This window comes from Canis lupus, chromosome 25 (assembly GCF_003254725.2).
Source record: "Canis lupus dingo isolate Sandy chromosome 25, ASM325472v2, whole genome shotgun sequence".
NCBI classification, from domain to species: Eukaryota; Metazoa; Chordata; class Mammalia; order Carnivora; family Canidae; genus Canis; species Canis lupus.
Genome location: NC_064267.1, coordinates 48,402,804 through 48,421,578, shown reverse-complemented (window position 1 = coordinate 48,421,578; position 18,775 = coordinate 48,402,804). Strand labels below are relative to the sequence as shown.

The 18,775-nt window shown below is 54.0% G+C and overlaps 1 protein-coding gene across 45 annotated transcripts in view; it reads right to left on the bottom strand.

Annotated features, from left to right (window-relative positions):
• LRRFIP1 (LRR binding FLII interacting protein 1) overlaps positions 1-11,012 on the bottom strand; it is a 139,347-nt gene extending 128,335 nt beyond the window's left edge. For all 45 annotated transcript variants that reach the window (XM_025463599.3, XM_049101033.1, XM_049101035.1 and 42 more), the window contains exon 1: positions 10,866-11,012. In XM_025463599.3, coding sequence (XP_025319384.1) covers positions 10,866-10,961 — 96 coding nt within the window. In that variant the 5' untranslated portion in view covers positions 10,962-11,012. The remainder of the gene's footprint in view (positions 1-10,865) is intronic.
• Positions 11,013-18,775: the final 7,763 nt, after the last annotated feature.

Below are 18,775 nucleotides of genomic sequence, written 5' to 3'. Positions count from 1 at the left end.
TGCGGTGCCAAGGCTGGGAGTCCCTGACACAAAAGACAAGGAACGGGAAGGACCCGAGAAACCAAGACGAGAGGGGACGGCCGCGCGACCACCGCTTCGCTGCGACGCACGTGGCACGGGTGACAGACACCCAGGTCATTTAGTGGCTTCTGAGAAGATAAACCCTCCAGGATGAGGCCCGGGTGGGGTGGCCCACCGCCTCCAGCAGGAGGACCGCAGGCCCCGGGGGCAGGCTGCCTGACAACGAAGCAGCTGCAAATGTCTGCTGCTGTCTTACATCTATCTTTTTTTTAAGTTTAAAAATATTTTAAAAGATGTTATTTATTTATTTGAGAGACAGCACAAACAGGGGGAGGTGCAGAGGGAGAGGGAGAAGCAGGCTCTGCACCAAGCAGGGAGCCCGATGCAGGACTCGATCCCAGGACCCAGGATCGTGACCTGAGCCCAAGTCAGATGCTTCATGACTGAGCCACCAGGTGCCCCTTACTCTTGATTCTTAACTTCAAGGCCAAGAAGCAAAAGTGCCAATGAAAACCGCGGGCCGGGATCCCTGGGTGGCGCAGTGGTTTAGCGCCTGCCTTTGGCCCAGGGCGCGATCCTGGAGACCCGGGATCGAATCCCACGTCGGGCTCCCAGTGCATGGAGCCTGCTTCTCCCTCTGCCTGAGTCTCTGCCTCTCTCTCTCTCTCTCTCTCTGTGTGTGTGACTATCATAAATAAATAAATAAATAAATAAATAAATAAATAAATAAATAAATAAATAAATAAATAAATAAATAAATAGAAAACCTGTACACGTGCTGAGACCCTGCGGAGCTCTGTGGCCCTGAAGGTGCACGAGGAGCTGAAGTGGCAGCTGCCCGGGCTCCCACTTGGCGGCCACCTAAGCTATCCCAGGGCCCTGGCCCTGCACACGGGCACTGTCCTTCCCAGGGGTTCTTCCGACAGCCCGCTCTCTCTCTGCTCAGCTGCCCTGTAGGAGCGAGACCCGCACCTGCCCCTGGAGATGTGGCTCTGGGCACATCCTGACAGTCACGTGGTGCTGCTGTCTCTCTCTGGAGGTGGACACAGCCCCCCGAAGGCTGAAGACCCTGGGTTCAGGCGGTGCCCACATGGACCAGGCTGCCGGTCTGCATCTCCCTGGCACCACTCACGACCACACAGCCCCCGGGAGCATTGCCCCCTTCCCACAGACAGAGGAAAGGAGGCTCGTTACAGTAAGCTCCTGGGGTCACCCAGGACGGCTGGGGGTGCTCTCCCCCAGGCCTGCACGTGTTCCCAGGCTGGACTCGGCTCTGGCAGCAGTCGGCCAGCCCCCCCCGGGCTCTCCTCCTCTGTGCCTGGTCCAGCCCCGTGTTGGGCTCTGTGCTCAGCCAGGAGTCTGCTTGAGGATTCTCTCTCTCCCTCTCCTCTGCCCTCCTCCTGCTCATGCTGCCTCTCTCTCTCTCTCTAAGTAAATAAATACATAAAATCTTTTTTTTAAAGATTTATTTTTATTTATTTATGATAGACACAGAGAGAGAAAGAGAGAGGCAGAGACACAGGCAGAGGGAGAAGCAGGCTCCATGCTGGGAGCCTGACGCAGGACTCGATCCCGGGACTCCAGGATCGCGCCCTGGGCCAAAGGCAGGCGTGAAACTGCTGAGCCATCCAGGGATCCCATAAATACATAAAATCTTTAAAAAAAATTTTAAGCTGCATTTCTCAGATGCACTAGCCATGGTTCAGGTGCTCAGCAGCCACACAGTATGCGGCAGGCAGAGAGAACACTGCCATCGCCGCAGAAAGTCCTCCTCAGCAGCACTGCCGCGGACGACTTGAAGATATATCTGGGATCATTTCAAGCAGTATCGTAGGGCATCCAGGATGGAGACATGTTAGCTGGTCAGTCAACATGGAAATCCCACCTCTCGGTCAATGTGGCCAACTCCCCATCCTCCCCTGTGCCCAAGGGATCTCATCATAAAAGAAGGCAAAAAATAAAAATTAAAGAAGTCAGGGACAATGGTTAAAAAAATAAAATGAAATAAGGACAAACTTATGAGATGGAGCTTAAAAGCAAAACAAAACCTTCAGATCCCCTGGTTCCTTTAGGTTTAAATATTATCACGACCACTGTGTGATTTTTCACGTACCCCCCAGCCCAAGAAGTGGGTGGGAGCATCGCAATATAATCCTGCAGGGGAGCCGCTCAACGGCTCTGGCTCCTACGTACTTGCTGATCCGAGAGTTTACCCACTGCCAGGACCATATCACATTCTGCCTACCTAAACTCTCCAGGTATTTCATGTTTGCTTTATAGCTCACATCTTAGAGAACTTTACAAACAAATAAGTGAATTATCCTGGATGCCTGAAGCTATGAAAATTATATTTTTTCTACCTCCATTTGTTTGCTCAACCTAGTTTGATGTTTTATTCCACTCCCAGCAAAAGAATATCATAATGACCAGTTCCCTTTGTCTGGGCTGTATGGACATTAGAAATTATTCTGTCCTGGTATAAGTCTCAGATAAAATTTCTTTTTTTAAAAAAATATTTTATTTATTTATTTGAGAGAGAGAGAGAGAGAGAGCACAAGCAGAGGGAGGGGAAGAGGGAGAGGGAGAAGCAGGCTTCCCTGCAGGGCTAGATCCCAGAAGCCTGGAATCGTGACCTGAGCTGAAGGCAGACACTTAATCAACTGAGCCACCCAGGTGCCCTCTGATTAATTTTCAACATTCTTCTCAATCCCACCACCCTCTTAATCAGAAACAAAACTCTACCTATAGGCACCAAATTACAGAGGTTTGGTTTGTTAGCATTAAGCAATATTCTCTTCTAACACTGACACTGTCCAGGGCACTAGCCTTGCGGGGGATGTGGGTTCCCATCCAGGCTGTGTGCCTGTGCCCTGAGGAGGTAGTCGATGTACCTGCACTTAGCCAGCCTACTGCACCCCCGGTGCTGTCCTGGTCACACCCTGCGGCACCTCCCCTCCTGGCTTTTGCACAAACTGTCCTCATGGTGTTTTAGTGCCTCGTCCTCAGACCGGAAAGGATGGCCAAGGATCACCACGCATCTGGGAGAGGCTTCAAGATGAACAATAGAGGCCGCCACAGACAAAGGACAAAAAGAAACAGCCCATAATGGGGGGACAGAAGAAGAGTTTTGGAGAAAACAACAAGTTAACATTCCTCAGAACGACAAGAAAAGGTGCCACATTTGTGAATCAGAGAGGATGCCATAAAAAGGAACAAAGAACAATAGCCAAAAAAAAAACAAAAACCCTCTTAGAAATTAAGTATAGAATGGATAAGTTTAGCATAAGGTATGGAAGATAAAGCTGAGTAATCTCCCGTAAGGTATCATCAGGAGAAGAAAATTAGAGATTGGGAATGAAAAGAAAGTTACTCCCAGCAAAGGAGCTGCTGTAAAAGAGAACAGAGGAAATGATGGTGGGGAGGGGGAAATTCAGAAAACTTCCCAGAACTTTGGGATACAAGTTTTCAGATCCAATGACTTCAATGAATGCTTAATAAACAGAAAAGAAACCAACCAGAGCACTAAAGATCAAGAGGGGGTCCTAAGAGCTTCTAGAGAGTAAAAACAGAGACTATACAAGATGCTGGAAATACACAATGCATCAAAATTCTCAGAGCAATCCCGGAGGCTGGAATCAAGTGGAAAGAAATGTCTTAAAATTGTGGTGGAAAATAGCTTTCAATTTTACTGTCTTGGTAACTGTGAATTTATTTTATTGAATAGACAACTGGGTCACATGGTTCAATATCCAAAGAGCATCGGGGCACATGGTGGCTCAGTCGGTTGGGCGTCCCACTCTTGATTTCTGCTCAGGTCGTGATCTCAGGGTCTTGGGATGGAGCCTGGTGCTCAGCAGGGGGTCTGCCTGAGATCGTCTCTCTCTCCTTCTCCCTCTGCCCCTCCCTCCCATGCATGATTGCTCATTCTCAAATAAATATTTTTTAAAAATATCCAAAAAGCATGAAAAGGGACACCTGACAAATCTGCTTCCACTCACATCCCACACTCCGCTTGTTCTCCCAGGGTTTCTTTGCACCAATGCAAACAAATCACCACCGTTCTCACAAAAGGGACAGCACGCTAGTTTTATTTTCTGCACATACGCTTCTTTCCAGCATAACAATACATGCTGGAAAGAATTTCAAAGAATACATAGAAATCTTTGTCGTTCTTTGGGAAATTATTTTTAACCTAGAACACTATCGTCAGCCAAACCATCAATCAAGCATGAGAGGGTAGGATAAAGACATTTTCAGATATGAAAACTCTTAGAAAAGGCATTCTTTCTCAGGAATCTACTGAAGGACGTGTTCCAGCAAAATGAGATCGCAATCCAAGGAAGAGGACAACACAGAATCTGGCGAAGAGGGACCCAGCAGCAACAGAAAAGCGGCAAGGGGAACTGTCAGGATGGTGGCACAGGGAATGGCAAGTCCTGGGAGTGCCCAGAGAGCCTGGGTCTCGAGGACAGGCGCCTCCAGGGTCCACATCCAGGAGGGGATGAAGGGGAAATGGTAGCTTGTCTGGTTTGTCGACTCACACAGGAAATAGTGCCCTGAGGGGTCCTGTTGAAGTTTTTGAAGAACTAGATGTGACCGACCTGGAGACAGAAGAGCAATTAAAAAAAAAAAAATACAAGTCATGAAGTCCAGAAAAGGCAGAAAACCACCCAAGGGCAGGACCTCAGAGCATGCCGCCTGGCTCCGCAGGCACACCACGTGTGACATCACCATCACCACCAGCCTTTATTAGGCTCCCGTCCTCGTGCTGAGGTCTTTTCACGAAATAGCTCGTTGATTCTCATAAACACCCATGGGAGGTGCACTCAGAACTTTCCCGTCTGAGCTACGGGACAACTGAGGCACCATGCAATGAAGCAACTTGCCCTAGGTCATGGAGCCACCCACGAGGACCAGGATTTGGATTCAGGAATCTGACCCTATGAGCACGTACTCTCTACCAGCCTGAGGTTCTACTACAACATAACTGTGGTGTGAAGATGAGGAGAGCAAGAAGCTGGGGGGAGGCCCGAGTGGGGCCCCATCCTCCCAGCCAGGAAGCCGGCGGGCAGTGGCCACCCTTGGATGGACGATCAATAGAGTGTGCACACAGGTTATTTATAAACACGGGGCCAATCGCCAGATCGTTCGGGGTCCTGTCAGGCCATTAAGAACCTGGCCTTTACGCAGTGATATGAGACGCCGTTGGAGAGTTTTAATTAGGGAGGCGACAGGAGCTGACATATTTTAAAGGCTCACCAGCTGCTGGGTGGAGAGTGGCCTGAGAATGTGGGACAAGGGTAAAGACATAGATTACCTTCGTTAAATAAACATTACATTTTAGAAGTTGAGAGAATGAAAAAATGCAGAGAGACAAAGGATGCAAGGACAGAAGGATGTTGACTCTCCCATGAAATGTGACACCCGATGGCCCGAGGTCGGCTGGGGACAACAGTCTCAGAGATGGGAAGCCAGTCGGCTCGATGGCAGGACTCGGCTGGTAGTCAGGCCTTGGATGGAGCCAAGGACTGGATCCAGGAAGAGGAAGCAGCCTGGATGCTGAACGGCCCCTTCCGGGTTACCTTGGGCAAGTCACCAGCCCCCCTGAGCCCGCTTCTCTATGTCAGACAGAGATACTCTAAAGTCTGCTGGTGGGACTTAAGGTAATGACGGGGGGAGCTTTTTGGGGGAGCATCTGGCACCCTGCAGGCCTCAGAAGCTACCTCAGTTTCCCCCTGCCCCCTTTCCAACCCTACACCCCGACCAGGCTCATGATTGACAGGCTCAACTGGAATCCAGGCCCTGACGTCGACCCGCCGTGCCACCTCTGTGTGTCACCCATGCACACGTCGCAGCTCTAACCACGAAACCGATGAACCATGAGGGTCACCCAGAAAGGGGGAGGGAGACAGCTGGCTCTCTGACAGAAATAGCTGTGGGGCGCGGCCCGCCAGCCACCGGCCACCGGCAGAGTTTCTGATCCCCTCCAACCAGAACCATCCTGTTGGGAATCGCGGCGACGGCCCAAGGTCCCAGGAGCAGCGTGTGCAGCTCCCCTGATGGCCCAGACCTACTGAGAAAGACCCTCCCAGGACGCTTGTCTTGTCACATTCCCGACGCTGTCGATGGTACAGCAGGATGTGCGTGTCTGTCCTGGGAGGATGGGCCCAGGGAGGCCAGGGCCACTCCTGGGTGGCTGCTTCAGAACTGGGGCCGGGCGGCTCTCCTGCCTGCTGGGCCCACTCCCCTCACCGGCTCCCACTCCCCGGAAGAAGGGGGGGGTGCACAAGGGCCTGAGAACACCAGATGACGCCACCCGCCACAGGCCTGCGGGCTCAGCTGCTGGCCCGCCTCAGCAAAGCAACGTCCCCTGGAACAAAGGCATTAGGGGGACGGTTCAAAGGAAGCAAAGTGGGCCGCAGCCGCAAGAGCAGGTCCGGGGAAAGGCTGGGGTCCGCGCCCTCCCACTGAGGGCAGGGCCCACACCCACAGGGCCCGGAGGGGGCCGGATCTGCTGAGAGCAGAGGAAGGTGAGGCGAGGCGCCCAGCTGAACCAGATTCCGGGGGCCGCCTGGAAAAGGACGTGTGTGCCCAACCCCCAGCTCGGCTCTCAGCACCTTGTGGCTCCAGGAGAAAGCAGACGGGTCCCTGAAGACGAGCTGGCCTAGGAAGACTAGCTGGGACACGTGGGGTGAGGGCCGCGGGCGCTGAGACGGGAGGGGTGGCAGGATGAGAATGTCCCATAATAATAGGACGACGCAGAATGAAGCCTGCGGCCTTCCTAAGTTGGGGTCCCCAGAAGCAGAGCCTGAGGCAAGGATTTGTATGCGGGTCTGTATCAGGGAGCACAGCCGGCAAAAGAGGGGTGAGGCAGCGGCCGGGCAGGGGCAGGAGGCGGCCCCATCCCACAGGGAGCCGGGACTTGGAACAAGGGAGGGGATGTTTGGTATCCTCACACCGCTTGGCGACAGCTGCAGGCGGCCCGGCTGGGTGTCAGGCCCCTCCTCCACAGCAACTCCTGTGCACTGGGCACCCCGGTGGACAGCGGGCACCAGGAATCGGCCCCGCCACCAGGAGGGAGCCGGTGGGCGCCACCTGCGCGCAGAGGAGGCCCTGGGGACAGTCACAGGAATCCACCCCGGTGGACAGGGGGTGCCTCACTCCCCACCGCGCTTAAAGGGCCCGCAAGCTAGTTTCCAATGCAGCTCGCATGTCATCATTATTATTATTTTTTAAATACTATCGCCAGGGGATCCCTGGGTGGCTCAGCGGTTTAGCGCCTGCCTTTGGCCCAGGGCGCGATCCTGGGGTCCAGGGATCGAGTCCCACGTCGGGCTCCCAGCATGGAGCCTGCTTCTCCCTCCTCCTGAGTCTCTGCCTCTCTCTCTCTCTATGTCTATCATAAATAAATAAATAAATCTTTAAAAATAAATAAATACTGTCACCACTTCCCATTTGAGAGGGATACCCTGAGTGGCCCCAGGCACGGGGAGCGCAGAATCGCCCCCCTCGGCGGCACAGAGCTGGAGGGGAGCTTGGGATGCTACCAAAATCCTTGAGCGGAATGTTCAACACTGCAGGAGAAAAAAACAGATGTGCTTTGGAAGCCCCTTTCCCCAGGGTGTGACAACCCCTGTTCACACCTCCAGCGGCGGAGCAGCTCCCAGCGCCCACAGGACCTTCTTCCTGACAATGTCTTGCCCAAATCCCACCTCGGAAGCCAGCTACCTGGGCTCCTAAGGCATCTACGATGTTCTCAAGTTCCAAGTACGCTTACCATACACCTGCCTAGGCTGCCCCACAACCGAGCTGCAGAAATAGGAACTGTCACCTTCCACGCGGCAGGCGCTGCTCCAGGCGGGTGCCCAGGGTTCCAGAGGCCTCCGCGGGGGCCGCTGAGCCCCCCAGCCCTGCCCGCTGGCTCTGCCTGCAGCCTGGTGACCCCGCTCCCCCCGCCCTCCCTGTAACCTCAGCCCAGAATGCTCCGTTTACTCTCTAGAGGGCATGTTCCCTGACGCATGTCCACTCACCCTCCTGTCACCCTCTAAAATGGTCCCCAGTGTTCATTCAGGTCCCCTCACCCCTGCAAATGCTTCAGAGGCAGCAGCCAACTTCCCCCATCTCCAGGACGGGCCTGGTTGGAGGGAGGACAGGGACTGGTGTGGGCCATTGATTGAGTCAACAGTCCTGGTCACAGTTTGGCTCGGGGGTAGCCAGGGAGCCACGTGGAGATCAGTCGGGGAAGACACTTCCAGCTCTCAGGAGAGGGCCTGGGCCTGGGCTCGCGGGGAGCAGCGCGGGAGCAGGGCCGCCAGTCAGCCTGAAGGCGAGGCCACCCGAAGGGGACAGCGCAGCAGAGCCAGCTGCAAGGTGCTATGGAGAGAAGGGGCCACGGGTGGGGCTGCCCAGGAATCCGTGCTCCAGCCAAAGTATTTCCCCTGGTGGATACACATCGCCGCCAGTCCAGGTCAGCGTTTCTGTCACTGAGAATAACTCCAGATGCCACGTCCCCCAGGAAGCTGCCTCTCAGGGCCATTCCTAGGCCCCTCAATAAGCTGGAACTCTCTCACTTCCAAACTTTTCCGGGCACAATATCCACGCCCTTTTAATACCAGATCTCTTCCTATCTTCTACTGTTACTGATCTTTGGGGTCAGAACCCGTCCTGACCCAACTCTTCGTGGGCGGATCCTCTTCAGCTCCATCCCCGAATCCCAGTCCCCCCAGGACAGGTGTTTAGAGAGCAGGGCACGCATCCGCTGAGTCAATGAGCGAATAGGAATGGACTAAACTCAAGAAAATTTTGTTAATTTTTATAAGAACTCAGGAACTCGATGGTGAAAAGACACTTGCCATTTGAACAGCGATTCTAATTTTTACAGTTGGGAAATATCGTTCAATCGGTGGTGAAACATTACACGTTGCACCTGCAACATTATAGATACCTGCCCCTCACACCTGAACCAAGCCAATCTGTGGTTGGTTTGATCAGGAGGGCAGGTGGGTGGGGCTTACACTCACCCTGTTAGTCACCGTATGTCTGATGGTCATTTTTCTTAATCTTGACTGAGCGCCAAGGGGGATTTGTTTCCCGCACTCTAGAGACATGAGAACAGACGCTGAGAGGGGCCGAGTGACTCACTCCCCCAGGATCGCATAGCTCTTCTGTGAGGTGTGTGCAGTTTCACAGCCCAGCACTGACTCCCCAGTCTGAACCTGTCACTGCCAACTGCATCTCCCTGGCTGGTGGGCAGGGACACGGGGTCCCAGTCCTCGGGACCTCGAGGACGTCAGCCCAGAGAGCATCCCTAGCCTTTCCTTCCAACCCACACCAGCAGATGCGAGGTAGACCTCGGGAGCTCTCGTACTGCTCATTCCTTTGTCCATAAGCACTGACGGAAAGACAGGGCCCAGGGATCATCAGTCACCTCTGGCCTTCTGAGGACACTTGTTTGGTTTCCAGTCAAACACATACCTGAGTGACTGTCCTCATAGGGGTGGGGATTACATTCAAGCTACCGCATTTAGCCAATGTCTTTATTTAGCCAAATGTACTTTAAGTCCTGGTACTTCTTTTGTGTAATAACGCAACGTGCCTAGGAGCACCTAGCACATGCCTGAGGCTGTGCGGAGCTCTGGGGACAGGCAAGTGAGTAAGGTATCTCCTGCTTGGGCGTCACCTTCTACAGGGTGAACAAATACAGCTGAGGCGAGGTGGCCCCCACACCAGGTGTAAGGAGCCAAGTGGAGGCGGGGAGGGAGACTTGCCTGGGGTGATGGGGGCGGTCTCTGGGAGGACACCAATCTACAGTGGGTTTTCAGGGATGTATAAGAGTTTGCTTGGAAAGCCCTTTCCCTTTTCATACAGAGGAGGACCAAAGTCTTTACCCATTTCAATATTCAACACATACGGATTGAGGGCCGGATGTCCATAAAAGCAAAATCAAGCATCACCACGAAAAGCAGGAGGGACGGGTTATAGAGTGGACTTGGGCAAGCAGCCGAGGGAGGCAACCAGAGCCCACAGCCTGAATGGTCTGGAAGTTATTCCATGTGCCAACAGCCATACTCAGACTAGGGCCACGTCCTGCGGGGATTGGAAGGAAGCGCAAGAGAAGGGATGAGGCGCATCTGCTTATACAGTCTGCGCGGTGGGCGCACTGGGACCTGGGGAGGTGCAAAAGGGCCTGCGAGCAAACTCAAGGACTGGGCTCCGCTTCCCCTGCGCCAACCCGAGGGGCGACTGTCCCAGACTGTCCCACGTCACCGTCACCGGCTGTTTCACCAGAAGGCGGGGGCCTGGGGGGGAGGCACCTGCACAGACGCGCACGCGGCGCTCCTTTAAGGTGCGACCATGAGTTCAATGGGAGCCTTTCAGACGCGGCCCAGGAAGCTCCGGGGGGAAAGCGTCTCAGCGGCAGAGGGAGGCTTGGCGGCCACCCCGCAGCTCAGCCCGCAGCTCAGCCCGCAGCTCAGCCCGCAGCTGCACCTGCGTGACCGTCGGTGACCCGCGGGCAGGACGCAACCAGGCCGTGTGGGCAGCGAGCGCCATGTGGCCTGGGGCGGCCCCGGCCTCCTCCCTCCCCCTGCGGCTCGGCTGCCACCTCCCCGGGCGACAGAGCGGGCGCTCGCCCCCCGCCCCCGCGCCCCGCCCCCTGCACCCCGCCCCCCGCCCCCCCGGAGGACGGCGGCCCCGGGAGCCCTGGCCAGGCCTGTCCCCGCGGCCCGAGGACCCGTGCCCGCCCGCCGACCTCCCGCCCGGACCGCGCCGCCCGCCGCCCGCCGCCCGACCGACCGACGGACCGACCGACCGACCGACCGACCGACCCCCCGCCGGGCGCCCACCTCGCGCGCGATCTGGTTCAGCGCGTCGTCCTCCGCCGTCAGCCGCTCCCGGGTGGGGGGCCGCCTGCGCCCCGAGCCCTGCGAGCCCATGTCCATCCGCGCCCGGGGCCGCCGCGCCCGCCGCGCCCGCCCCCCTCGGGCCGCCCGGCCGCTCCGCCCCTCGCTCCGCCGCGGCGTCATGGCGTCAGCGGGCCCGTGGCTCGGCGGAGGGGGGGGGCTCGGCGGAGGGGGGGACCCGGGGGGGCTCGGAGGAGGGGGGGACCGGGGGAGGGCTTGGCGGAGGGGCGGGGGTGGAGACCCGGGGGGGGGCTCGGAGGAGGGGCGGGGGGGACCCGGGGGGCTCGGCGGAGGGGCGGGGGGGGGAGACCCGGGGGGGGGCTCGGAGGAGGGGCGGGGGGGGGGGACCCGGGGGTGCTGGGCCGAGGGGCGGGGGGACCTGGGGGGCTCGGCGGAGGGGCGGCGGGTGGGGGGGACCGGAGAGGTGGGGGTCACGGGGGAGGGCGGGGGGACACGGGGGGGGGAGCGGGAGGCTGGGGGAAGGGGACACCCTGGGGGGGGCGAGGGGGGGTCCGGAGCGAGTGGGGGGGCCGGGGTGGGGTGGCCAGGGACACCCTGCGGGGGAGGGGGGACGGGGACACCCTGGGGGAGGCGAAGGGGCGGGGGAAGGGGGACGGGGACTCGGAGGAAGGGGCGGGGGTGGGGCTTTGCACGGGGGTGGGGACGGGGACACCCTGGGGGGAGGCGAGGGGCAGGGTCGCGGGGACACCCTGGAGCGGGGCGGGAGGGATGCGGAGGCTGGAGAGCCAGGACAGGGCAGAGGGGGGCGAGGAGCCAGGACACGGGGAGCGGAGGAGACTCCTGGGTGCGCGGGACCTTCAGGGACTCCAGGAGACGGGGACAAGGGCGCGGGGACGGGACTCCCCTCCAGGAGGGGACTAAGGACCCGGCACCGGACCGCAGGGACGCCAGGGGCCGTGAGGGGGGGCGCGGGGATGCCAAACGTGGAGACAGGAGACAGCGGGAGGCTTTTGACTGCTTGGGGTCGATGGCTCAAGGACAGGGGGGCGATGGGGGCTTCCGCGCACAGGGGAAGAGGGGAGCCTGGGAGCGGGGAGGGACACTTCAGGGGGGGCACTGCAGGGGGGCCTCCGGCGGGTCGTGGACCACCCACTCGCTCAGGGGCAGTGGCTCTGGGTGGAGCTGGGGCCTCTGCTGGGGCGCCTGGAAGGCCGGGGGAATGGGGTTGCAGAGAAGGGTTTGCCTGGAGGAGTGAGTGCAAGGATGGGGCTCCGGTGGGTGCCCCCCAGGAGTTAGAGTCAGGCAGTGGCAGGTGGGGTCAGAGGCAGGCTCAGATCCAGCCCAGGGGTCGGAGCCAGCTCGCAGCTGCGGGTCTGTGACCTCGGGCAGCCTCCTGGGCTTCCCAGCTGGGCTCCTTCAGAATCCTTGTCCTCCTGGTGGTGATGCGTGGGGTTCCTTCTTCACTGGGGTCCTCTGTGACTCACCACCTCACTCCTGTCTCCAGCTGCTGTAAAAGGAATGAATTTACCGGAGCCCTACCTTCCCCGCTCTGAAAGTGGATTTTAAAATCAACTGGAGAAGCACAGAAGGTTTACAAAGCCGTTGCCTTCGCACCCGGTAATGATGCCGGTAACCGCGAAGCTGTCAGGACTGAAATAGGAAAGAGGGAAGGTGCTCACCCAAAAGTTACCGGGATGTTTGCATGTTTGGGGTGTGGGATCTTTAATGGGACAGGGGAAGAATGGGAGGCAGGGGGCCATGCTGAAGTCACTCGTGTCCCTCCTCCCCCACCAGAGCCCCACAGATAAGTACAGTTGACATTTTGGTATATTTCTCTTTTTTTAAGATTTTATTTATTCAGGAGAGACAGAGAGGCAGAGACACAGGCAGAGGGCAAAGCAGGCTCCCTGCAGGCAATCTGACGTGGGACTTAACCCCAGGACTCTGGGATCATGCCTTGAGCCAAAGGCAGACGCTCAACCGCTGAGCCACCCAGGTGTCCCCGTTTTGGTATATCTCTAACCAAGTGATGGTGACCAGGTTGGCTTGGGTTCTTGGGAAGTCCCTTGGAAGCTGGATGGAGCAGGGAACAGAAGAGGGACCCTGCAGGAGCAGGGAAAGTGGATGAGGTTTTATCGCTGGGGAGAGCCAGCAAGAGAAGACACAGGAAGGAGGGGAGAGGGGCAGATCCAGGTGCTCAGGACACCTGAGCGGACTTCAGTGCAGTGGGTGGGCAAGGCAGAAACGGCAGGTGCTATGGGCTGTGACCCTGTTCGTTGCCATGTCCCTGGAGCTTGCACACGCCTGACACATCGTAGGCTCTGAGACACAATGTCTGCTGATTGAATCCCCTGCGCCATATGACACCATCTGCAACCCCATGCTCCTTGGATGGGGCAACCCTGGTTGGAAGAAACATCTGGTCTGCCCATAGCCTTACAGGAAGTGGGTCACCACTCCTGGAGCCCGGGATGCGTGGTGGTCACTCTGTGTCTTCGCTCAGGCTGGTTCTCATTCGCGTCACTTCACTTACACCCACTACCTGGCAGGTGCTGCGCTGGAGGCTGGGGCGTGATGTAAGAGGACACACACCCCGGCCGCTGCTCTCTCGGGGCTCCTGAGGTAGTTGGAACTTCCCAAGTCCCATTGAAGCCTCCCACGTCTCCTTTCTAGAGGAAGCCTTCCCAGCTCCCCAAGGCTGCCTCTACTTCCCTCATCGTTCTTCATCAGAACCTTGAGCCACCTTTTATTTCAGCGCTTAGATTCTTCCTTGGTGGTCTGCTGACATGAGGAGGGCAGGGACAGGCCATGCCTCACTCACCTCACTCACCTTTCTATCCCTGGGGATTGGGAGGTACCTCTGCTTCATCATACTGGGAACGTACGGCTGAACTTGGGGAACTGATCCAGGCCCCGACACTGTCCCCAGTGGCTTTTGTCCAGAGACAGAGGACTCACTCCCTGGGACCGGCCAGAACGGTTTCTAAACAGTCCCAGTCCCTAGTCAGTATTCTCAGACACTGGGCTGAATTTCGTCCCTCCATCTCTCCTCGTCATCCCCCCCCCCCCCACTACTGCGAAGGAGCCACCTTTTGGGAATCATCAGAACCAGTGTTGCTGACCCTCAGTCCTATGAGCTCATGACCTCCCAGACCATCGTCCACGTGCTTTTCCTCCCCTCTGGCCGAGTGCTCTCCGAGCAGCTGCTTGTCACTTTAGAATCAGGGTTCCCCTTTGTGTGGAAATGCTAATGCCTGATTTATCGGGACGGGGGACCAGGGCCCTCCATGTAAAGAGGTATTTCAGGGCCGGCGTGACACCCAGGCAATCAATAAATGCTTTGTTCAATAATGAAGCTTCAATATTGATCCAAATAAGCCATTCAATCCCTTCAGATCCTGCCCCAAAGACCCGGATCTGGAGTGAATGGTGGGCAGCAGCTCCTGCTGGCCGGGGCCTGGGGCAGGGACATTGGGCGGCTCTGTGGTCCCCCCTGTTCTCGTGGTGGCCCTGGGAGGGAGATAGGAAGCTACGAGATCTCATCCAGTCCGGCTGAGCCCCAGGCTCACCAAGAAGCTGAGGCTTTCTCAGCCCCGGACCCTCGGCCTCTCCTGCATGGTAAACGGGGAATGTACTTCCACCTAGAAGATTTCTCCGTGGTGTGTCACCACGGCCACAGGACGCCTTCCTACGCCAGACGCTTACACTGCCCACGAGGGGTGATTTCAGGGCAGGAGGTGGAGAGCATACCTGTCCAGGCCAAGAGAAGAGTATGTTCACCTCCAAGCCTGGTGCAGAGGCCCTTCATGAAGAGACAGGGGCCACCTCCATGACAATGTGGCTGTAGCCAGGGCAACCTCGGTGAGGGGTACCCCGCAGTGGAGCCCACGTGGAATTTCCACCCTCCGCCCAGTGTTTCCTTTGTTTGGGACCTCATTAGGCAAGCCCGTGGGCTGGCTGGAGGAAGAAGTTAATGAGCGCCTCTGGGGGTGCCATCCAGCTTGCGGCTCTCCGTGGGAGGTCACGTGGGCTGAGAGGTGACTCACTCGGGTCCATTGAGCAAGGCTTGCCTGCCGTTCTGCCCCAGATTTCTTTTACTTGTATTCTGGCCTTGCTCTTCCGAGGAACGTGGGTTGGCAGGGCCCCACCTGGAGTACAGCTAGAAGGCTGGGGCGACTTATAGCCCCTCGCGGGGATGGCTTGAAAGACCGTGGGCAGAACGTGGAGCCAAATCATGCTGGGAACAGGCTGGCTGAGGTCAGAGTCTCCACCTCCCGTGCTTGGGAGGCGACTGGCGAGTGTCCAGGGGCCAGCTGGCCGTTGTCTGTTCCCTCCTTAGCAGCTTGTACACAGCGTATCCGGAGTAGAACATTGGACTGATACCCCCCTTCCAGCCCAATTTTACCATTTCCAGTTACTTGTTCCTGTCTCTCGGGGTTGAAACATTAGAATCATCTTGGGACTCTTATTTCTCCCCTCAGCTCAGATTTAATCTTTCCTTCATCTCTATCTGATTGTTTTCGTCCCCCTTCTGCCTCTCTGCTGACACTCCATGGTCTGTACCAGGCTCGCCGTATCACACCTGTGGATGACTGGTTGTGAATCATTTCTTGGACTTGGGGGTCTCCAGGGTGGCGTGCACGAGACAATCTACTGGGTACAGGGAGAGCTGTATACTAGAACTTCTATAAATATGTATTTTAAACTAAAAATAAACATGTTCCATGTCAAATATTAACTTGATATTATGACCCCATAATTTGACATGAGCCCCTTTACATATTAATATTTGATACATAACTTCAAGTGGCCACATGTCATGTCACAATGAGATGTGACATGTCATGTCACAATGACATGAATGTGCCAGCACATTCCCAGGTGCTGGCACTGTCATTCTCTCTCAGGCGATCATTTTCAGAGTATTTTAATCTATTTGAATTAGCAAGGCTAAATGGATTTATGGATTACACAAGCTAGTTTTTAGCCAAAACTCAAAGAGTAAACCAATGGCTTCAAACGATTTCAAAGAGTCTTAAAAAAAATTAATTCTCCCAAATCACAAATAGGAAAATGAGAAACATGTTTCTTTGTTCAAGTAGAAGCTGTTCATTGACCTCAATATAAGGTTATTAGACTCGATGAGAACAGTTAGTGATTATCAGAAATTATAAAACCTAAAAAAAAAAGAAACTATGAAACTTGATTTTACACTTCCTATCATTAATGATTAGTTTCATGTTAAGTGGATATTTTTCCTTGATTTATTAATTACTGGTAATAGATTATGAAGATAATTTATCCATAAATAAATATACAAATATTTATGGGGGAATTTAAAAATTTTTAGTGATTGAGTTCATGGTAATAAAAAAGTCTGGGTTCTAAACCAGTAAGTCTTAAATTTGGGGGGATTGTGAACTCCTTTGAGAATGTGATGAAAGCTGGATTCTTCTCCCCCTCACCACAAAAAGGCATGTGAATAGGAAATTTGAATACAGTTTTAAAGGATGATATTTTGAAGTTGTCCTGAGCCATCTCACTTCCCATTCTATATTGTCCCAATTCAAGCCATTCTACTTATTAGGCAGACTCATCCTCCCAAATATCCTTTTTCCATGGTGCACACATAGCTCCCTAGTGGCTCTGGCGGCAGGTCTGGAGAGTCCCAGTGGGTGTGAAATGTGTCACTGGTAAAGTATGCTGAAGTCTGGGAAAGTATTTGCTCTAAGTGATAGTACCATAGTAATAACCTCACCGAGTGCTCCCCAGTGGCAGGAATTTTGCACAAAAGAGACACTTTGGTAGGAGGACATCACACTTAGGTTAATTATGTGCCACGTGTGTCTCTGGGGAGAAAGTTGAGGGTGGCTGTCCTCCTGCACAGTGTCACCTCCTTAGCTAGCCCCTCGGAGCAGCTCTGCCTAAGCAGCATTCCCGGGACCTGGGACTACGGTTGCCTTTTCATACCCCAGAGAGCCTTGGTCAGGGTCATGGACTCATGGGGGCATAGAAAATGTTTGTGGCTTGATGGTGTAAAAAGCCCTTTCATAAGGTGCCATATGGAAGAGGATGTGAAGACCAATTTCCTCTTTTACTTGTGGAGGAGAAATGCTGCTAATACTTATTGACAAGCCAATGGAATAAATTTTCTCCTACCGTGGGATTTATTAACTCTACTTCAGGTGGTTTTAAAAATAGGTGCCAGAGGACTTTTAGATTCTAGCAATGGAGATGAAGCTTATATCAAACTAATCATCCTACTGACAACAATTACAAAACTCAAAATATTAAAAATGGCCATTTTCAGGCACTGGAGGGTGATCAAAGCAGATAGAAACTGGAGTGGTTAAAACCTGTGCAGTGAGGGAGGTAAAAGAAGGGACAACACTCCCCCAAAGGACATTCTCAGGCTTTAGGGTACCCTGGGGATAGAACTGAAGACCGGTTGGACTGAGGTGCTAGATGTTAGGGATTGAGGCTACAAGCACAGCTTGGAATTTAGGGAGGAAGTCCCAGAGAAGGGGGCTGCATAGAGGAATGAGCTTCAGGATCTGCGTACTAACTTATTCAGAACCCATGGCTGAGTCTTGAGGTAGGTGTGTGAGGTGAGACGCCAAGGCACCCAGAAGAAAGCAATAAGTGAGTTGAACAGGGGTTCCAGCAGCTGCCTGGTGCTGGGGAGATGAAGTAGGAATTCTAGTCCTACCAAATTAGAGGGACATGGCACACACTTGTGAGCCTTTCACTGAAACTCCAGAAGGACTAAGACCACATTCAAGGACTAAGGGTTATGACAGGAAAATCAAAATAGACATCCTGGAGCAAAGCCTCAAACTGAGTCTCAGCAAATCAAGGTGACATGGGCTCAAGGTAATTGCCTGCTAGAACCAAAGTCAGCACTCTTCAAAAGAAAATAATAGAATCTAGAGTCGCTGGCGGGTACTGCCCACTGTGTCCAGTGCAAATAAGGAATTCCTTGCAAGAACATGTAGCTCAAGAGGAAAACTCACCAGTCAGGAGAGACTCAGAGGTGACCCCGATGATGAGATTAGCAGATGACTAATATAAAAATAATAGAAAGATGGGTATAATGGATGAAGTGAGAGGGAATTTCAGGAAGGATTTGGGAATTCTAAAAATGAACCAAATAGAAATTGTAGAACTGGGAAATAAAATATTTGCAATTAAAAATTCATTGAATAGTATGAAGATAGGATAACATAGAAAAAAGGATACTGATATGGAGGAATGGAATAATGCAATAAAATTACCCAACTGAGGGTAAAAAAAAATGCATTAAAAAAAAAAAAACCCTAAACAACTAAGTTCCAGGGATTCAGGCCACCACAGTGGTCAACTGACTTTTGACAAGGACACCAAGAAAATTTAATGGAGAAAAGAAAGTCTTTTTTTTAGTGAATGGGGCTGGAACAACTGGATACCCACAAGCAAAATACAGCTTGACCATCACCTCACAACACACACAATAATTAAGTCACAGTAGATTTCAGGCCTAAATTTAAAAGCTAAAACTAAAAAATTTCTAGGAGAAAATGGAGGAGAGTATCCTTGAGACCTTGGGGTGGACAAACATTTCTTAGAGAGTGTACACTAATCATCAAGTAAAAAATTGATATATTGGATTTCATCAAAATTAAACATTTCTGCTTATTTAAGAATTTGATTATGAACATGAAAGACAAGCCACAGTCTGGGAGAAAATATCCACAATGCATAGATGTGACAAAGCACTTCTCTCCAGAATATATAAAGATGTCCTACAAATCAAGAAGAAAAATATAGATAAATCCTTTAAGTAATGGGCAAGAACTGTGGAGACAGCATGGATATTTCTCAAAAAATTAAAAACAGAACTATCCTATCACTGA